Genomic DNA, 21,718 nt, shown 5'->3' with positions numbered 1-21,718 from the left:
GAGGAGGGGGGGGGGTCACTCACGTAGAAGTGGAAGTGCAGGAAGGTGGCGAGTGCCGGGGGGAGAGGCCGCCCCCTCCGCACCTCCAGCAGGGCCTGCAGGTACTGCTCCAGCTCCCGCTGTCGCCTAGCAACCAGCGCCCGCGAGTTCTTACCCAGAATCCTCTTGGGCGGCAGCAGGGCACGCTCCACCTGCTTCTGCAGAACCAGCTGAGGGTGACCGCGGGGGGGGAGGGGGGGGGGTGGAGGGTCAACGAGGTCAAAGATAAAGGCGCAGCCCTGCAATCTCTTCCTCAAGCCGCTGCTGATGCTGGAACGGCACACAGAGTGGATATTTTTGGCCTACTCTTCCACGAAAGGACTGCAGTTCTTATGTTATTTTAATTCACGTAGTGCCTTAATTGCTCATTTGCACAGCGGAATAGTGCGCTGAGATGAGATGAGTTCATGGGAGGTGATGGTCGTGCGTGACGAATATGACGATGCGTGAAATCAACGATGATGAGAGTGACAAAGAGTGGTTAATGATGAGTGAGTGCGACGGATTGGTCGGGAAGTTGGGAAGAGGGACGGAGTTAGCGATGGGGACGGGAGCTCAGAGAGAGAGAGACTGCAGCTCGGATTGTGAACGGAGAGGGCGAGGAGGAGCGCAGAGTGAAACGAGGTGAAGCGAGATACGTTGGGGCGAGAACGTGCGCAAGTTTTGTAAACCAGGGTGAGGAATTTGCTCAGGGAGTTTAAAGTTTCGTTTTGTTGAACCAGGCCAGAACTCAGAGAGACTGGGGGGGCCAAGGCTTGTCGCCAGTAGGAGGCGACTGCTATATAAATAAATATATAAATAAATCCCGCGGTGACGCTGGCACAGGTCGGCCGACTCTTGCGAATTACGTCACGGGATCTTTTTAAATTATTATTTTTTTCATTGAGGCGATGCGCAGGCCGCGTTACATCATGTTGTGACTCACGCGCATGCCGCACGCCGTCGGCATAAACTACACCGGTGATGAACAGCAGGGGATGGAAAGATGGGGGGGAGCATACCGCCTGCCCCAAAACAGATGGGGCCCCACTGAAAGGGGGTGAGGGTAGTTTTTTTTTGTAAGGGAGGGCATGACAAGGAGAGGGAGGGAAATAATCGAAACAGCGCCTATCTAAATATATAAAAGGGAAATTTGTGAATGTGTGTCTGTTCGAAATGTTTAGCGTACTTCCCAACATGCAACAAACTTGAAATTTGGCATGTGGGTAGCTTCCAGACTGTACACAATGCTAAAAGTCTAAAAATAGACTTTTGTATTTTGGGGGGGGGGCGCAATAATGTATATACTTTGCACGGCAAGTGATTGGTGCTTTGTGACGTCACCACATTTGTGGGGCTATCTGCCCATGTATCGTGATTGATGATGATGATGGTGAAGCAGGGTTGATCCTGCACAGTTCTGCTGTGCGGGGGAACCACCATGCATAGAAACAGAAAGAACAGTAAAAATCCATTGTTCCACTGTACTATGCTTCCACGTCTATGCTCCCCACTTTCAAGAACCCGCTATCACCAGCCGCGATAAAGGATGGCCAAACGGCCCCCACGACTAACACGGCAAGCCTTCATTTGGCAGTGCACAGACCATGGCTGACGATGACGATGATGACGATGATGACGATGATGATGATGATGACGACGGCAACTTCTTACCACTGGCATTGTGGGACAGGACAGTGGTAGGCGCACACTCACTCGCTCGTGGAGATCGTGGAAGGCGCTGTAGCGATGTTTTACGGTCCAACGGTGTCTTCCGACCCGCACCTCTATGATGTAAACCTGGAGGTAAGACACACAAAGACGAAGATCATCCCCCGCCCTGTGAAGCCTTAACAGACTTTCGGGGCAAGTGCCGTTAGTGAGCTATGAAGGCCGGCACGGCACACGTGGGGGTGGGTGGCCAGCACCGCGCCCGGTCGCCTTTGTCTCCCCAGATGGCAGCATTTACACGCCGCACCAGGTACTCATTTGAGTCTTGAGTCTAACTCGGGGAGGCCCAGGATTGGTTCAGATAATCGTCACTAGTGGTGGTCATGAGCGGGAATCGAACTCGGGTCGCCGAGTTTATAGCGTAGCGCGGTAACCACTGCACAACCACTACTTGACACATATCTACACACACCCATATATATAGATATACCAGATGTACCAGATGTATACACACATACTTGAACCAAATCTCCCTGGATGGACCCACACTTGTCAGTCTCAGAAGCTAAGCAGGGGGGGCTTAAACCTGGACGGTGCTTGTTCGGGAGCCCACCATAAATACGGCACTCCCATTATTGCACTGTACTTCTATGCTCCCCACCACCAATCCGCACTGACCAGTATGGTCAAGCATGGTCGAACAACCCCATGACTGGCATGGGGAAAACATCGTACGGCAGTGGATTGACAATCATTAACATCAGAGAGAGGAGTCAAACATTAGCCGGCACTCAGACACGCCACTGTCCATTCCTATGCACACGACCACCTCCGTTGCCCTGTAAGGTTGACGTGACGCTCAGTCAAGTGAGCACTTCTACGCAAACACAATGACGGAAAAATGATGACAGTGAAGGAAAAGGCGAACTTGTGAATTGTGACCCCACGTTTATATCTAACGAGTCAAGCCCGGACACTAAGCCTGGCAATGATTGATATCTTCTTGGTTCTTTCGGCAAAGTCACGTAGAAGGGAAATAATAAAATAATAAAACATAATAAAAGAATTCTCACGACGTTTCGGCCACAACGCAAGCAGCCGTCCTCAGGTGAAGAACAGGTCTGTCGGAAAGACAGCGTCTGAATGAACACCAACAGGCTTGGCAGCGTATATTTAAGCTGGGTTGGAGGGGGAAGAGCGCCTTGACAAAATAATTTGCATATCAAGAGGAATTTAGCATATGATTGATATGGTTTACTGTCCAAGCCAAGAGAGTAAGTTCTGCGGCCTTAGGACTTCTTTCTTCAAACTGTGAGACATTAACATTCACTACCTGAAACTATCTTAATTTTTGCCTGTGAATGATTGAAATTGAAAGTGGCGTCACAATGTGGTCCATGGTTTCAGGTACAGACTCACATAGACTGACAATGAGATCCACGGACTCCCATAGACGTCCATAGAATCACGTGTGAGATTCGTAAACTTCCGACACCAGACCTGACGACTCATAGAGACCCATAGGCAGTGGCGTTACTATGTGGTCCCGTGGTTCGAGATTGGTGACTGCAGCCGCACTGCGGGCGATAATAACTTTCCATCGGTGCAGGAGGTAGCCGCATCCGATTCGGTTCAGCACAGAACATTGCTTCTTGGGTAAATTGAAAACGAGAGGCTCTTCTTTTGGGCGGCGATTAACTCTTTCCCATTCTGAGACGTCTGCAAGTTGCAGGGTGGGTGTCCCGTCCACCGCCGAATCTCGGGACGCGCAAGCTGCTCAATATTACTACAGGTAGGAACAACAGGTTCCACACTGCTCACCAGGGATTATTTGTCTGTCTGTCGTGCATATTTGTCTGTCGTGCACGAATGCGCTGTCCAACCAAGTTCCTACCTGCCCACTCCGAAGGAACGTGTTTTTATTAAGAGAGGCGTAGCGCCGTTGTTTTTAAAAACGTTGTTTTCACCGCAGAGAACTGTAGCGACACGACCGCACTCTGCGATAGCTGGCGCCAACCTCTGCCACATGCCCTCCCGCACGGCCTTTTGGGAGCCTCAGTACCGACAAAGTTATTTGACTTTTTCTTCCGTTTCCGTTTTGGAATCGTACACGAATGTCATTGGAACGGGAGAGGGTAAAAAGTGCACATTAGCAATGCTGGCAATGTCCCACGTTGCTTGCTCTACACGGGGTCTCCTGATTGAATGAGGATGCACGTGAGAGTCTTGTAAAATTGTCTCGTTAAATAGCATGGTTCATGCAAACCGCGTCTCACAACCCTGCACGATCCACAACACAGAGAGATGCCAACGAACTAAGATGTTTTCAGCCAATTAATGAGGGTTTATATACGTGGGGGAAGCGGAGCACCCTGAGAAAACCAACACGCAGGAAGGGGGCAATGCTATCCCATACAGATGGAACAGATGGCGATTAGTCCACAATTTCTCTACCACCTTCTCCTGGCAAGCCAGTATTGGTTTGGCCATGTTTGTTTGTTGTAGTTCAGAGTTAGACTGATGGCCTTAATCTAAGTTGCCTTGTGGTTGTTGTTGTTTGACTTGCATCCCATTGGGATTTTTGCACACAGCGTTGGTGTACGGTGCTTTTTCTGCAATATTTTGCTATCTTTTCTTGGATTTTCTGTTTGCACTAAGTCACATAGTCACTTTAAGATGTTTTTTGCTCATGTTTTTGTTTTTTGTTTGTTGCGGTTGCACCCGATTCAAGAGCCGAATGGCTCACAGGGCTCTACCTAATAAATTAACTTTAACTTGAACAGTGCATGTCGCCTGGACGCTCACGGGAACGGAGTTTCGCAACATTCGCGTGATCCGGCAACCTTCACTGCCTCCAGCGTTGGATTGCAGCTGTGCCGAGCCAAAACTACCAAGCGGTGGTACACGATGCCCGTTACTTTTAATGGCAAGGGTTGGTGGATCACGCAAAGACTTGTGCAACTCCCAAAGGCGCTGGGCTGTGATGTGGCGAGGAGGCAGTAAAGACACTGGGTTTCTGAGCCCGTCTGTGCAGCTGTTCTCGTGTTATCCCATTTGACGAGATGTTAACCTGGAGGTCGTGCGTTTGATCCCAACCCTGACGCCTGCTGCTGTGTATGTGGAGTTTGCGTGTCTCTCATCATCATCGCGGTGGCTAAGAGATGTTAACTACCTCGCCTGTTATACAGGAGGTCGTGCGTTTGATCCCAACCCCGATGCCTGCTGCTGTATATTTGGAGTTTGCGTGTCTCTCTCTCTCATCATCATCACGGTGGCTAGGAGATGTTGACTACCTCGCCTGATATGCAGGGGGTCGTGGATTCGATCCCAACCCTGACGCCTGCTGCTGTATATTTGGAGTTTGCGTCTCTTTCCCCGTGGTCGCGTGGATTTTTCTCCAGGTACTGCGGTTTAATAAGTAGATTATCATTGTAAACAAAACCATAAACACAGCACCACCCCGCCGTGTCACGAGGCTCTGGCGGGGGGCCCTCGCACCTGACGCGGCAGAATTCTAGGCAAGAGCGTAGGCTCTGCTCGGCCTTTGGTTTCTCTCGCAGATGAGGAAATGCGACGGCAATTAACAACAACAACACTACCACCACACGTACAAGAATGACACAGACATCCTACACAGCGACACTGATCTAACACACACACGTGGTGCTGGTGGTGGCTGTAGTGGAGATGTATTAATGTGGATGGTGACAGTGGTTGTGGTGACAGTGGTTGTGTGGTGACAGTGGTTGTGGTCACAGTGGTTGTGGTGACATTGGTTGTGGTGACAGTGGTTGTGGTCACAGTGGTTGTGGTGACAGTGGTTGTGGTCACAGTGGTTGTGGTGACAACGGAGATCGTGTGGAGGTGTTCGTGGTTGCTGTGTGGTGGTGATGATGATGACCAACGTGGTGATTGTCCATGGTGATCGTGGCGATGGCAGTGGTGAAGTGGTGATGGTAGTGGTGGTGATGGTGGTGGTGAAGTGGTGATGATGGTGGTGGTGAAGTGGTGATGATGGTGGTGGTGGTAGTGGTGAAGTGGTGATGGTAGTGGTGGTGATGGTACATGCGTTGATGATGACAATGACAGCTGTGGTAACGAGTTTAATGTGAGTGGCTGTGTGAAAGCGATGATCCTGCTGCTGCTGATACTAGTGCTGCTGATGATTCTGCTGATGACGATGATTCTGCTTGTGATGATGTTGATTCTGGTGCTGATGAGGTTATAGCTACTAATGTTGTTGCTTCTGCTGATGATGTTGCTGTTGCTTGTGATGATGATGTTGCTGCTACTGCTGATGTTGCTTGTGAAGATGTTGCTGATGTTGTTTCTGCTGCTGCTGATGTTGCTTGTGATGATGTTGTTGCTGCTGCTGATGTTGCTTGTGATGATGATGTTGCTGCTGGTGATGATGCTGCTGCTGATGATGTTGCTGATGATGATGTTGCTTGTGATGATGATGTTGCTGCTGTTGCTGATGATGATGTTGCTAATGCTGATGATGTTGATGATGATGTTGTTGCTGCTGCTGATGTTGCTTGTGATGATGTTGCTGCTGATGATGTTGCTTGTGATGATGATGTTGCTGCTGATGATGATGTTGTTGTTGCTGCTGCTGATGTTGCTGCTGCTGCTCCTGATGATGTTGCTGCTGCTGATGATGTTGCTGCTGATGTTGCTGATGTTGATGGTGCTGCTGATGTTGCTTGTGATAATGATGTTGCTGATGCTGATGATGTTGCTGCTGCTGATGATGCTGCTGATGTTGTTGATGCTGATGATGCTGCTGATGTTGCTTGTGATGATGATGATGTTGCTGCTGCTGATGTTGCTGATGATGATGTTGCTTGTGATGATGATGTTGCTTGTGATGATGATGTTGCTGCTGCTGATGTTGTTGCTAATGCTGATGTTGCTGTTGTTGCTGATGATGATGTTGCTGCTTGTGATGTTGCTGCTGATGATGATGTTGCTGCTGCTGATGTTGCTGCTGCTGATGTTGCTGCTTGTGATGTTGCTGATGATGTTGCTGCTGATGATGTTGCTACTGCTGTCTCCCTCACCGTGTACGAGTCGACCGCCTCGGCCCCCACCACCCGCACGGCTCTGTCCACGCCGTCGCCCTCCGCCACGATGGCCATCGCCTCCTTCCCCGCGGCCGAGAGGTCGACCACGACGACCACGACGCCGAGGAGGACGAGGAGGAGGACGAGCAGAGGTGGACACCGTCTCCCTTCAGAGCTGACGATCTCAAGGCGCGCCGGGGCCGCGTAGGCCGTGGCCGCTGCGGCGACGTTCACAAGTGCGGGGGCGATCGCGGCGAAAGGCCACACGGGGGCGCGATCTGACAAACATCGACCCCCCTCACCCCCACCCCCCTCAACCCCCCACCTCCTCCCCCCTCACCTCCCCCCCCTCACCTCCCCCCCCTCACCTCCCCCCCCTCACCTCCCCCCCCACACCTCCTCCCCCCACACCTCCTCCCCCCACACCTCCTCCCCCCACCTCCCCCCCCCACCTCCTCCCCCCCACATCCCCCCCCACACCTCCTCCCCCCCCACACCTCCTCCCCCCATCTCCCCCTCACCTCCCCCCACCTCCCATCCCCACCTCCCCCCCCACCTCCTCCCCCCCACCTCCCCCTACCCCCACCTCCACTCCCCATCTCCCCCCCCCACCTCCCCCTACCTCCCAAACATTCCCCCCCACCTCCCCCCATCCTCACCTCCTCTCCCCACCTCCCCCCTATCTCCCCCCCCCCACCTCCCCCTACCTCCCCCTACCTCCCCCTACCTCCGCCCACATCCCCCCACATCCCCCACCACCCCCACCTCCTCACCCCACCTCCCACCTATCTTCCTCCCCACACCTCCCCCTTACCTCCCCCCCCACCTCCCCCCACATCTCCCCCACCTCCCCCCACCCCCACCTCCTCTCCCCACCTCCCCCCTATCTCCCTCCCCCACCTCCCCCTACCTCCCCCCCTACCTCCCCCTACCTCCCCCCCACCTCCCCCCTACCTCCCCCCCTACCTCCCCCTACCTCCGCCCAATGATTACTCAATTTGTATCCATCTTCCGGCCAGGTACGGGTAGCCGGGTATCGGGTACGGTACGGGTATCGGGTACCCGGTTGGGACCTCTGTCATGGAGTCAACATGGGGGGGGGGGGGGACCAAACTTCCAGGGGGTCTGGGGGTCCCAACTCAGAAAAATATCTAAATTTGAAAACTAATTTCCTGCCTAAAATATTGAATAATAACACATGGGATGGACTTTTTTTTTTACAATAATGTCTAATAGTGTATTGTATTACATTGCTCTGTTTTTACTTTTTTACCATTTCTTGTTTCATTGTATGTAATGGCAGAGATTATGGATGAATAAAGTATACAACCGTAACCACAATCATATAAACATAAATCTACGCATTGATTTATATGAAGACAAGTCGAGATATTGTGGCCAAGGTTTAGCAAATTGTTTTTATTTACATAGCATAGCAAATATTATTACTTTTTATAGCAAAATATTGGGGGGACATTTTGAGCATATTTGAATATGGGGGGGATGTGTATCCCCCCCCCCCCCCAATATTTATTATAATTATGGCCTTGGTGTACAGTACAATATATAAAACAAAGATTAAGTAGGAAAAATCGCGTGACCAAACCTCACCGGATGCTGAGAACACGTGACCTGGGACCTGCAATGGGCTGCACGTGCCCCAAGGTGGCAGCGTCATCGCGAGCAGTGCAGTAGGAGGACTTTACATGCAGGAATCTCGCGATAGAAATTTGGTGCTAATGGTTAAATCCACGATGATGGGCAAAGTTTGAGTGTGTGCATGCCAAATACAAGAATTAATAGGATTTCCCGAAAGAGTGCCATTGAATTGAATACTGTTGACTATCCAGGCTAAATATGGTGATGGGGGCATGGGGAGAGATGTGGGACTCCGCACCGCCATTTTGTACACAAGGCCCCGGTGTCTCTCGACAGGCCTGCTCATGACGCACTCTCTGCCGTCACAGATCACGTGCCACGTACAATTGCCTTGCTATACATTTGATCATTTAATCATAAGTACCGCACCAAGCCGTGTAATTCTCGTGAAGAATAGATTGCATGCAGTACGGGGCCGTCCATAAATGACGTCACGCGATTTTGGACGACATTTGACCCCCCCCCCCCTTCGTCACACGACGTCACATAAAGTCAGACCCCCCTGCAAATATGACGTCACAAAGCTCTGCCCCCCCTCCCCCCCCCAAAAAATAAAACATGCTTCAAATCGCTTTAAACTATTGTCATTGTAGTGCGTATTTAATGTGGCGCTGCACTCTGATGTTGTAGGATAAAACATGTATTAAAAAGTCTATTTAATTAAGTAGAACGTGTTGTCTATATTTGTTTAAAGTTGCGCATTTTGATGTGACGTCATATTTCTCAACCCCCCCCTCGTCACACATCGTCACAAATGTCTGACCCCCCCCCCCCCCCCAGGTGCGTGACGTCATCTATGGACGGCCCCTACATGCGCCTGTGTAAGCGAGCAACCAATTTTTGTCAAGGTAAAATTCACACCGGGAATTTAGTTTTGCGTCGTGTTACACAATGCGATAGAATCTTAACCGATGGCATTCACTTCGATCGTCTCCACCACGTGCACGTTCCCACGGCCATCGGCGACAACTGCGCGAACTCGCTCCGCCACCACAGCCTGACCTCGCACACGGTCAATTATGACCGCTTGTTCCACATTGGCGGCCAAAACTCGGGGTTGTGGAGGCGGAGCGCGGCGTTGAACTCTGTAGTCACGAGCTGGGGTCCAACGCGTGAAGCAGGCGTGTGCGGTTGGAGGGGGGGAAGAGGGGAAAATACAAGATACAAATATCACTTGGTCACAACTTGCACACCGGGTGTCGCATCCCTCGATCTACGAACGTTCGGATTACGGAAATTTAGCGTGAGCGCAAATGACAAATTACGGACACTTTTCGATCAACGAAATCTATTATTTTGCATTTACGAAATTTAACACGGCACGTGCCAGGAGATCAAACAAAAAGCTCGCGGGGAGGCTGCGTCATCTATCCGCGGCAGCGTCACGGTGTCCCTGCAGTGCAACAATAACTACTCCATATCGCCTTGCCAGTCATTCCAACATGCAGCAGATCTTTTGGTCAGTTCCCTGAAAAGTTGACATGTTAAATCTTGACTTAAAGCTTTCGTGACTGCAGGAATTCATATTCTTTGGGTCTTTCGGTAAAGTCACGTAGATAGGTTGAAATAAAATAACAACCGATCTACGCGACTTTAGTTAAAGACCTAAAGAATAGGTTACATATTGTTGTTTTAAATAAATATTATTAAAAATGTTATTATCTATATTCCATATTATTAGTTTTGTATTGTGAAAAGTAACATAGCTGTATATTTGTACGTTAGGGGTAGAGTTGTCATGACTGTCCAAAACACAACCCTCATTTTTTGTATTAAGTTAATGGCGATAAGCAGTTCCGAGTTACGAACTCTCGTTTTACGCATCACTTTCATGAACCGGGAAATACTGCCTGTATTCTGTGCAGTAAATCGACAGCTGAGTTCACACTGCGAATGCTTCGAGAGAGAAAACACCCCTCAGGAATAGTCCACGAAATGGTATAACCCCACGTCACGTCACTGGTCACAAGGAGAGAGACTCAAGCAGCCATGTTTTGGAGGCACGAGGTGTAGTTGAAGAATTGGACCAATTCTTAAACCACATCAATTCCATACACCCAGCTATCAAATTCACCATGGAGGTGGAAAAGGATGGCAAGTTACCATTCTTGGATGTTTTAATCTAAAAATGACCTGATGGCTCAATGGGACACTCTGTCTAGAGGAAAGCCACCCATACGGATGGATGCCTACCTAAAACCTGACTCCCACCACCATCTATCCCAGAATAATTCCCTCATCAAAGCTCTACACCACAGAGCTCGTTGTATTTCCGACCATCACCACCAAGCCAGTGAACTGGAGCACGTACACCAAGCCCTCCAGATGGATATTCGGACTACACAATCCGTAAAGCTATCAACCCAACCGTTGGGAGAGAACCATCTGAGGATCCAATCAAAACAATCACCTTGTCATACATTGCAGGGGTTACCGAAAAGATTTACAAAATCATGAGCAAACACAAGATTCAGGTACGATTCAACACAGTACATACAATTCGTGATTTGATCCCTTCTGTGAAGGATGCGACCCCCGACATGCAATACCCCGGTGTCTACAAAATAAGCTGTGTCTGCGGCAGCAGTTACATTGGGGAAACTAAGCGACATGTCTCAGACCGGGTCCGTGAACACAAGGCGGATCTGAAACACGGTAGGACCAATACCCCAGCCGTGGCTGGTCATTGATTTAACGCTGTGGGCACACACGAAATTGATTTTGCCAAGACGAGGGTACTCTACAATCCCACTGGCTATCAACAAAGATTCGTTCATGAAGCCATCCAGATATATAAACACAGACACATACTTTCGGCAGATTTGATTTAGTACAAACTCTACACAGATGTAATATGAGGATCCACCCGGGGGGGGGGGGGGGGAGGTAACTGATAGGCTCTGCCGGCCTCAGCCCACAGCCAATGGGACGGCGAGCCAGGGGCGTGGCCCTGTGGCTGCATAGCAACATCTGGAAGGTTCCAGGGGAGAGGCTGAGGATTGGCTGGGGGTATCACGTGGGCCAGGGGATATAAGGGGTGGAGAGAGACGGCGCGTGGCAGAGTGGAGAGGGGCTGAAGGGAGAGACCACGTCTGCGCCTCGGGCACGCCAGCGGCCACGTGGCAGGCCGGAGGCTGTCTCCCGCACGCCGCCGTCAGCCAGCGGCGTGAGGGAGCGAGCGAGGGGGCGAGCGACGCCACGCTCAAGCAACGGGAAAAAGGGACTCGGCATGTGAGGGAGCCGTGTAACCAGAAAACGAATAAAGAAAAGACAACACGGGCATATTATGACTCTGAAACCCTCCGCCCACCTCCTACGCATTCCACAATTAATGACTAATCTCATATCTGCATTTCCCATAAATATGCTAAATTCCTCTTGATATGCAAATTATTTTGTCAAAGCACTCTTCCCCCTCCAACCCAGATTAAATATACGCTCCAAGCCTGGTGGTGTTTCATTCAGACGCTGTCTTTCCGACAGACCTGTTCTTCACCTGAGGACGGCTGCTTGCGTTGTGGCCGAAACGTCGTGAGAATTATTTTATTATGTTTTATTTGTATTATTTTATTATTTCCCTTCTACGTGACTTTACCGAAAGAACCAAGAAGATGAATCCCTGCAGTCACGAAAGCTTTAAATCGAAAAAGACAACAAGACACAATATCGTCCGGAGCGGGTTTATTACACAGGTGTTGACAACAAATATCGGTGCTATATATCGAGTCAGGCTTGAACCGTTGCGGGTGAGGGTCCTCCCCTCCTCTCCCACCCTTCCCTCCGTGTTTATCTTAAGAAAAGTTCAGCCGACCCTGAGAAATCTCCTTAAACTATAAAGAATCTATTTATATTTTACCAGGTAAGGTCACACTGAGTTGCGTAGCTTTTTTTCAGAAGCGACCTGGCTCTCACAAATAATAGCTCAATGAAGTGGTGGCTTATTTCTATATTTTTATACCAGACAAATATTCTTAAACGGTGATGTTGATTCTAAATATGGAGGGGAAAACCGGATGACCCGGAGAAAAATCCACGTGACCATGGGGAGAGAGACAGGAAAAGTTCAAATATACAGCAGCAGGCGTCAGGGTCGGGCTCGGGATCGAGCCCACGACCTCCTGTAGACCAGGCGAGGTTGTTAACATCTCACTACCGCGGCACACGCCCTCGCCAACTTGCCGCCGGGGCTGCAAGTTGTTTTGTTGGAAAGCACCGTGCGTCTGACGTGTGAATAAATAAACTATTTTAAAATTAAAAGATGACATTTGCCAATATATCTTGCACACATCTATATTTTTTTTTTCTACCGCCGCCCAAAATCTGTCCCTTTATTACAGACACGTCCGGGCATGACCGTTTGCCTGCGTCCCTAAACCCCATTGTTAAGTACGAAGAATGTAATACGAGCATTGCGGAAAGGGAATTGTTGAGTTGGCTGGTATCACCTGGTTGCCTGTTGACTGGACGAGGCACGTCCACAAAAGAGACGTGTGTTTGACGCCGCTCTTGATCTTCGCGTTTTTCTTCATCGTTGGCCACTGCAATGGCATCGCAAAATGTATACGCTTTTATAATGGACTTTTTAAATATGGAGTGTCTTTAAAAATATAGAAATTTACAGTAAGATAACACAATTCAAAACAAAAAATTATGCCAGAAAAGTTACTGTTAATTTACAGATCCCATTTTTTTTTATAGTCATGGGATATATTGTTTTTTTTAACTGAATCCAAAAGTGTCTTTACGGAGAAATTACTGTAAAAAACACGGATGGTATTACGTGAAAATACAGCAATTACTGTAAATTTATGTACATATTTCTGTAAAAAATGGGATTTAATCTTCCGTATAATTACGGTAAAATTCACTGGCAACTTTCTTCCAGAAAAGTTACTGTAAATTTACGGAATTATTTTTTACAGTGTACCCACGATGATGTTGTTTTACTCTGCCTACATGGGGCAATTCAAACGTTTGAGTGTATCAAAACTGAAATGGGAGGAAGACTGACGTGGGGCGATGACTTGCGTTGATATGCAGGCTCTCGAAATCCTTGGTGATGGTATGGAGAAGCTTTCACCCAGCAGTGGATAGACCACGGCGAATGACGACGTACAAACCGACATTTCATATTCTTAGGTTTTTTTCGGTAAAGTCACGTAGGTAAAAAATTAAAATTAATAAAAGTAAAATAAAATGAAAATAAAATTAATTTTCATTTTTTACCTACGTGACTTTACCGAAAAAACCTAAGAATATGAATCATTGCAGTCACGAAAGCTTCAAATCTAGAAACCGACATTTGCTAATCTCGTCAAGGGGCATAAACTATCACGCAAACTCGGGTCATCCTTGCCGCAGCGTTTGGCTGGCCATAAATGGTTGTTTGGGGGCGCCATAGACGCCATTGGCGCCCCCGAACAACCCCTAGTGAATATTATAAATGTTTAATATGTGAATATTATACATGTTTTAACGATTGGGAACCGAAGGGGTGCAAGGCTGCAGTAAAGATTCAGAGCCACTGCTCTAGAGCGACCGTGATGGCATGGAGAAGACTTCATCGAGCAGTGATTGAAGGGCGCTGACGTGGCTTAGACGTAGTGCGGTTCACGGTTCGAGCCCTGGCAACCGCCCTGGTTAATACTGCGGGCGCATTGCCGTAAACACGGAGCGCTCTGCTGTACAGCGGACCTCAGGAGATTCCGTGGCGCCGTTCGTAAGAGGTGAGCATTCGCTGTGTGCCAGCGTCATGGTACAAATTTGTGAAATTTAAAAATAAAAGTGAACACCGCATATTTTGCCAATTGGAAGATACACGGCAATGCTTTAAATCTGTCATCACGCAGTCCTGAAAAAGAGTCCTGAGACTCGGTCGAAAGCTTTCCGACGTAAGCAAGCCGAACGATAACAGTGGACAGACCGTGGCTAAGGATTGTGATGATATTCTTAGATTTTTTCAGTAAAGTCACGTAGGTAAAAAAATTAAAATTAATAAAAGTAAAATAAAAATAAAATAAAATTCACGACGTTTCGGAGGCAACACAAGCTTCCGTCTTCAGGTGGAACCGTCACAGCGCGATAGCTGCATCAAGTGACTTTACCGACAAAACCTAAGAATATGAATCCTTGCAGTCACGAAAGCTTCAAATCTAGGATTGTGATGATGTACAAACCAACATTTATATTTGATCAACTCGATTGTATTTATGTTTAAAAAAAACACTTTAAAACGTTGTTCTATCCACAAGCTTAAGTCAAAACAAAAACTTACACCACCAGCAAATGAGGCAGGGAAGAAATGGGAAACATATCGTCCCAACCAGGCAGCGGGAGCACGTCCACTTGCAGCACATTCTCGCGAACTGACTGTGATCCTCACCTCGCGTCCACTTCCAGTTCTCACACAGGTAGAGAGATGCACGGAGGCGTTTAGCCAATGAGAGCGACGGACTATCTGCCCCCCACCCCCCCTCTCAAGCCCACTCCCCGCGATTCGATTATTACGATTCTTGGTCACGATTACGTGATTTGTTTAAGCCAGGCGAGAGCTCACGAGGCCAGGGTAGAGTATTCTTAGGTTTTTTCGGTAAAGTCACGTAGGTAAAAAATTTAAATTAATAAAAGTAAAAAAAATAAAAGAAAAAATCACGACGTTTCGGAGGCAACACAAACCTCCGTCTTCAGGTGGAGGCTTGTGTTGCCTCCGAAACGTCGTGATTTTTATTTTATTTTACTTTTATTAATTTTTTACCTACGTGACTTTACCGAAAAAACCTAAGAATATGAATCCTTGCAGTCACGAAAGCTTCAAATCTAGAACCAGCGTAGAGTCTCAGTCTGCATCTAAGAGACCTCACTCACCACAGACATTTCGACGGAGGGCGTCAATCACTGTCCTGCCTGGAGCTCTTCTCTGAGAGTGAGCCCGGAATGGGAGTGCAGAAGCTCATCCCACCTCGTCTCCCACCTCGTCTCTAACCTCGTCACCCACCTAGCCTCTCACCGCTGACGTGCAGGAGTGCAGTAAAATGCATTTGTGAGAACATTCCATTATACTTCCTGATGTTATTAAATGTTTTTTTTTATTTACGAAAGAATGTTTAACATTTCTATTGTTATAATTTGATTATTAGCGCTATTACTGATACCCCAATGAAGCCCCCGTATGTTGCTCACACGTAAGAAATTACGCCGTCGGGAACGCATCCCCATACGTACAATGTTGTAACGACCCCATTTAGCGCCGATTCGATTAGCGCTAAGAGCAGCGCCAAGCGAGGCGTCGCGTGCCTGTATTTGAACGCGTGTTGTGCTTTGTTGTTGTTAAACCTGGCATTGTTTGCTGTCGTGGTAACGCTGCCGGGAGATTCGGGTCACGTTCACACGTGGGAAATCCCCTCGGGTGCACAGCTACTCGTGATCACTGCCTCGTTTCACACGCCCACTCTGTGGACTCTCAATCAGCAAACGAAGACCGAGGGAGTCGCTGCACGTTACATTCGAAGATTTGGGGTCCGCGTACGGCTCTATGGGTGACACCACATTCCCGGTACAGCACTTTAAAATACGGCACTTGCCAGAGGTGGGACAAAGTCATTGTTATGCAAGTCCAAGTCGAGTCGCAAGTCATCAAATTCATGACTCGAGTCTGACTCGAGTCCAAGTCACATGACTCGAGTCCACATCTCATAGGTGGGACAAAGTCATTGTTATGCAAGTCCAAGTCGAGTCGCAAGTCATCAAATTCATGACTCGAGTCTGACTCGAGTCCAAGTCACATGACTCGAGTCCACACCTCTGGCACTTGCACAACACGACAATGTGAAATACAACGATGTGAATGTTACGTTGAGCAGATCGGCATCAGGGAACCGAGCGCTGAACGATTTCATGCAAATCGAGAAACGGCGCAGACTCAGACTCATCCGAACTCGGTTCCACGCTGGATTCGCGCGGAAAAAAATAACCGCACTTGAAACAACGAAAGTTATGGGCTGTCGAGACTAATCCGTAAATCCACAATTACTAACTTAAAAACAGGTAGGCGCTCTCACCATGGCTTAGTCCAGCAGTGGAGAGACCACGATTCACATAGAGACCCATAGACTAAATTAGAGACTTATAGACTCACATAGAGACCCATAGACTAAATTAGAGACTAATAGACTCACATAGAGGCCCATAGACTCAACCAGAGACTATAGACTCACACAGAGATCCATAGACTCAACTAGAGACTAATAGACTCACACAGAGACCCATAGATTCAACTAGAGACTAATAGACTAACACAGAGATCCATAGACTAAATTAGAAACTAATAGACTCACATAGAGACCCATAGACTCAACTAGAGACTAATAGATTCACGTAGAGACCCATAGACTCAACCAGAGATTAATAGACTCACATAGAGACCCATATACTCAACTACAGACTAATAGACTCACACAGAGACCCATATACTCAACTAGAGACTAATAGACTAACATAGAGATCCATAGACTAAATTAGAAACTAATAGACTCACATAGAGACCCATAGACTCAACTAGAGACTAATAGATTCACGTAGAGACCCATAGACTCAACCAGAGACTAATAGACTCACATAGAGACCCATAGACTCAACTACAGACTAATAGACTCACAAAGAGACCCATATACTCAACTAGAGACTAATAGACTCACATAGAGACCCATAGACTCAACTAGAGACTATTAGACTCACATGTAGACCCATAGACTCAACTAGAGACTAATATACTCAAACAGAGACCCATAGACTCAACTAGAGACTAATAGACTCACACAGAGACCCGTAGACTCAAATTTAGACTACACCACTCGCATAGAGACCTAGAGAAACGTTTAAGCAGTTTCACTGCTGTGATTGTCTCACCTGATGGCGGTCGCTTGTGTTGCGATCGAAACGTCGTGAGCCATTCTTTTTTCCACCTGTGTTAAACTGATTAAATACAAAATATACAGTAAAACCTTGGATTGCGAGCATAATTCATTCCGGAAACGTGTTTGTAATCCGAAGCACTCGTATATCAGTTGTGATCACGTGATGCTCGGCAGACAAAGCGTAGACACGTACCATTCGTATTGCAAGACCTCGCTCGTTTTAAATTAATGTACGTATATTGTTGGTCATTTCGGTAAAGTCACGTAGATAGAAAACAAAAATCAAGAAAAGAGCTTTTTTTCTCTCCACCTGAAAAAGACCGCTTGTGTTGCGATCGAAACGTCGTGGGTTTTTTTTTGCTTTTAATTTAGAGTTCTGTTTTCTATCCACGTGACTTTACCGAAAGAACCAACGAGTATGGATTCGTGCATTCACGCAAGCTTCAAATCGAGATTGCGTTGTTTTCGGGTCTATTCCGTCTGCTCGCCGATAGATGGTGGCACGGCAATCAGATCGGGTCTCGAGGAGAGTTCTCCACCGTCGGCCCCTGGTAGCTCACGATGAGACTCCTCTACCGACGAACGAGTTTGGAACCCCATATCTGTTCGTAAGTCTGTGTACTGACACCGTGAACGGTGATAAACGAGTGGCATTGCGAACCAGGGAGTGAAATCGTCGCGCAGCGGTGAGACTGCAGGCAATAGTGACGGGTGGCAGAGCAAAGGGTGACAATGTGAGACACTGAGCAGCCATACAGAGACTCCTCTACTTACGAACGAAATGTGTTCCAGAGGTCGATTCGTTCGTAAGTCGAATCGACTTCATCCTCCCTCACCCCCCTCCCTCTCCCTACCATCACCCTCCCTCACCATCCTCCCTCACCTCACCCCCCTCCCTCCCCCTACCATCACCCTCCCTTACCAACCTCCTCACCTCACTTCCCTCCCTCCCCCTACCATCACCCTCCCTCACCATCCTCCCTCACCTCACCCCCCTCCCTCTCCCTACCACCACCCTCCCTCACCAACCTCCCTCACCTCACCCCCCTCCCTCCCTACCATCACCCTCCCTCACCATCCTCCCTCACCTCACACCCCTCTCTACCATCACCCTCCCTCACCATCCTCCCCCAACACTCAAATCCCATCCCCCTTCAGCCAATACCGAATGCGCCATTTTTTAATCTCGTCAAGCGCTTTGTCCAATCCGAGACGACATCCACGTGCCCAGCAACGCTCAGGCGCCAGATGGCGCTCATTCGTTAGCGTCTCGTGGACACCCAACTCCTCCTCCTCCTCCTCGATTAAAACCAAACTCTTCGGTTCTTTCGGTAAAGTCACGGCGATAGAAAATTAATGGATCACGACGTTTCGATCGCAACACGAGCAACCGTCATCAGGTGAGACAAACCACGTGATTTTACCGAAAGAACCAAAGAGCATGGATCCCCGCAGTCACGAAAGCTTCAAATCAAGATCGATTAAAACCATTTCCGCACATACCGTATTCATGGCGGTTGTTATCAAAACACCTCACCATCACCACCATCACCACCACCACCTCCATCGTCGTCAAATCATCATCGGTAATAAAAAAATACACATTGTTCTTCATGTTTTATTATTTATTGTAGCACTGAAACATTTACCCCTCCCCCCCACACCGATGTTCACTCGTACCAGGAACGTATCCCCAGTTTTCCCACTGAAACAAGGTTTCCGCATTCGTGAATTCTGCATCGGCGAGCGTTTTCAAGAACGTAACCCTCGTGGATGGAGAGGCTTTCCTGCGTTCATATTTTCTGGAGAGTTGAGTATAACGCGTACTGCACAATATATGTAAAAATATATAATAACAATCATGCCACTGAACCTCACCGGATGCTGGGAGCACGTGACCTGGGACCTGCAATGGGCTGCACGTGTCACAAGGTGGCAGCGTCATCGCGAGCAGTGCAGTTGGAGGACTTTACATGCAGGAATCTCACGATGTTTATTTGGTGCTAATGGTTAAATCCCTGATAATAAAACCCGCGATGGGCAAAGTTTGAGTGTGTGCATGCTAAATACAAGAATTAATAGGATTTCCCGAAAGAGTGATATTGAATTGAAGACTGTTGACCAGAGGTGTGGACTCGAGTCATGTGACTTGGACTCGAGTCAGACTCGAGTCATGATTTTGATGACTTGCGACTCGACTTGGACTTGCATAACAATGACTTTGTCCCACCTATGAGATGTGGACTCGAGTCATGTGACTTGGACTCGAGTCAGACTCGAGTCATGAATTTGATGACTTGCGACTCGACTTGGACTTGCATAACAATGACTTTGTCCCACCTCTGCTGTTGACTATCCAGGATAAATATGGTGATGTGGGCATGGGGAGAGATGTGGGACTCCGCACCGCCATTTTGTACCCAAGGCCCAGGTGTCTCTCGACAGGCCTGCTCATGACGCACTCTCTGCCGTCACAGATCACGTGGCACGTACAATTGCCTTGCTATGCATTTGATCATTTAATCATAAGTACCGCACCAAGCCGTGTAATTCTCGGGAAGAATAGATTGCATGCAGTTCATATCATGCGCCTGTGTAAGCGAGCAACCATTTTTTTGTCAAGGTAAAATTTACACCGGTGTAACAGGCCGTAGTATACCCACAGGCCGTAGTATACCCGGGGTTAAAACGGCCTAGGCTAGATTATACCCGGGTATATTATGGCCTAGGCCAATTTATACTCTGGGTATATTATGGCCTAGGCCAAATGATGCCCCTCTAGGCCAAATCATACCCCCATGATAGTAATCGTGTTGAGCGATATACACATGAATTCGCTGTGGCCATGATCTCGGCATCTGTTGCCCAGACTCTATCGCGAAAGATGCCAGAGGTGTTTACATATTCATTGACATCTTGGTCCAAGTAGTCCTGTAGTTCTTAGTTCCTAACCCTATTCCGTGACTTCCGACAACACTTCAATGGAATTGCACGCGTATTCAACTTCACTGGATTTGACTGCTTCTAAAAATGCTTCAATTGATCAAATTGAGATACTTACTTCCATTTATACGCTTCTTAGATATCGATTGAAGTTCGTTGTCGGCTGTTCTCTGTATGGATAATTGCCTTTGAACTTTCACATGGGGCATATTCTGGCCTTGAGGGGTATGGTCTGGACCAGTCTAGTTTAAACCCCCGGGGGGTATAGTTTAGCCGAGGACACGTTATCCCCCCGGGTATACTCTGGCCTGGGCCAAACTATACCCGGGGTTTGTCGGGGCAGGGGTTATTTTAGCCTGTTACACCGTGGATTTAGTTTTGCGTCGTGTTACACAATGCGATAGAAACTTAACCGATGGCATTCACTTCGACCGTCTCCACCACGTGCACGTTCCCACGGCCATCGGTGACAACTGCGCAAATTCGCTCTGCCAACACAGCCTGACCCAGCGCACTGTCAAATATGACCGCTTGTTCCACATTGGCGGCCAGAACTTGGGGTTGTGGAGGCGGGGCGTAAAGTTGAACTCTGTAGTCATGAGCTGGGGTCCAACGCGTGAAGCAGGCGCATGCAGATGGGAGGGGGGGGTGAAATACGAGATACAAAAATCACTTAAATGTATGTAAAAAAGTATTTTAAAAAATAAATATATTAATCTTGATCCGGCAGCCAGCTCAAGGTCGATGGGGCAGCCGTCTTGAAAATGTCCGTTTTTATCTTAAATGACACTCTGCGATCTTGATTTGAGGCTTTCGTGACTGCACGAATCCATGCTCTTTGGTTCTTTCGGTAAAGTCACGTAGTTAGAAATAAAACAAAACAAATCACGACGTTTCGATCGCAACACAAGCGTCCGTCATCAGGCAAAGGAGTCAGTGATTTTTTAAATTTTATTTCTAACTACGTGACTTTACTGAAAGAACCAAAGAGTATAGAAATATCTTCTTTTTTATTTTACCAGGCCCACTGAGCTACGTAGCTCTTTTTCCGACGTGGCGTGGATGTAACAAATTATAGCTCAACAAAGTGTCGAATCAAGCGGACATTTATCGCAGAGAAATACTCTGGACGCGTGATTTTGATCATAAATGGAGGGGTAAACCAGAGGACCCGGAGGAAATGGGACAGAGACACCGCGAGCTCCAAATATACAGCAGCAGGCGTCAGGGTCGGGATGGAATCCACGACTTCCTGCACACCAGGCGAGGTATTTAACACCTTGACACTGCAGTGCCCAACTTCGACTTGGTCACAATGTGCATATTATCTGAGTTCACACGTGCCAGTGTATTCCTTAATGCTTTCCAACAAAGATTGAAGGCGGGAATGCATTAGCTCTGTCTGGCTGTCCGTTTGTCTGTAACATCGTTCATGATGACTCTTATCAA

At 48.1% G+C, this 21,718-nt stretch overlaps 1 protein-coding gene and 1 long non-coding RNA gene across 2 annotated transcripts in view; both read right to left on the bottom strand.

The window, feature by feature from the left end:
• NISCH (nischarin) overlaps positions 1 to 7,032 on the bottom strand; it is a 29,222-nt gene extending 22,190 nt beyond the window's left edge. The window contains 3 exon segments of the mRNA XM_078612223.1: positions 24 to 209; positions 1,735 to 1,818; positions 6,753 to 7,032. Of these exon segments, the coding sequence (XP_078468349.1) occupies positions 24 to 209; positions 1,735 to 1,818; positions 6,753 to 6,830 (348 nt within the window). The 5' untranslated portion in view covers positions 6,831 to 7,032.
• Positions 7,033 to 9,223: 2,191 nt separating this feature from the next.
• LOC144731144 (uncharacterized) lies at positions 9,224 to 14,796 on the bottom strand. The gene is made up of 3 exons (XR_013587916.1): positions 14,689 to 14,796; positions 12,860 to 12,952; positions 9,224 to 9,512 (listed from the first exon to the last, which is right to left on the bottom strand). It is a non-coding gene; the product is annotated as an uncharacterized LOC144731144 (long non-coding RNA).
• Between the last annotated feature and the right edge of the window lie 6,922 nt (positions 14,797 to 21,718).

The sequence above is a fragment of the Lampetra planeri genome, chromosome 38 (genome assembly GCF_965212315.1).
Source record: "Lampetra planeri chromosome 38, kcLamPlan1.2.h2, whole genome shotgun sequence".
Classification (NCBI taxonomy): Eukaryota; Metazoa; Chordata; class Hyperoartia; order Petromyzontiformes; family Petromyzontidae; genus Lampetra; species Lampetra planeri.
The sequence above is the reverse complement of the archived record's forward strand: the minus strand, read 5'-3'. Positions and strand labels throughout refer to the sequence as shown.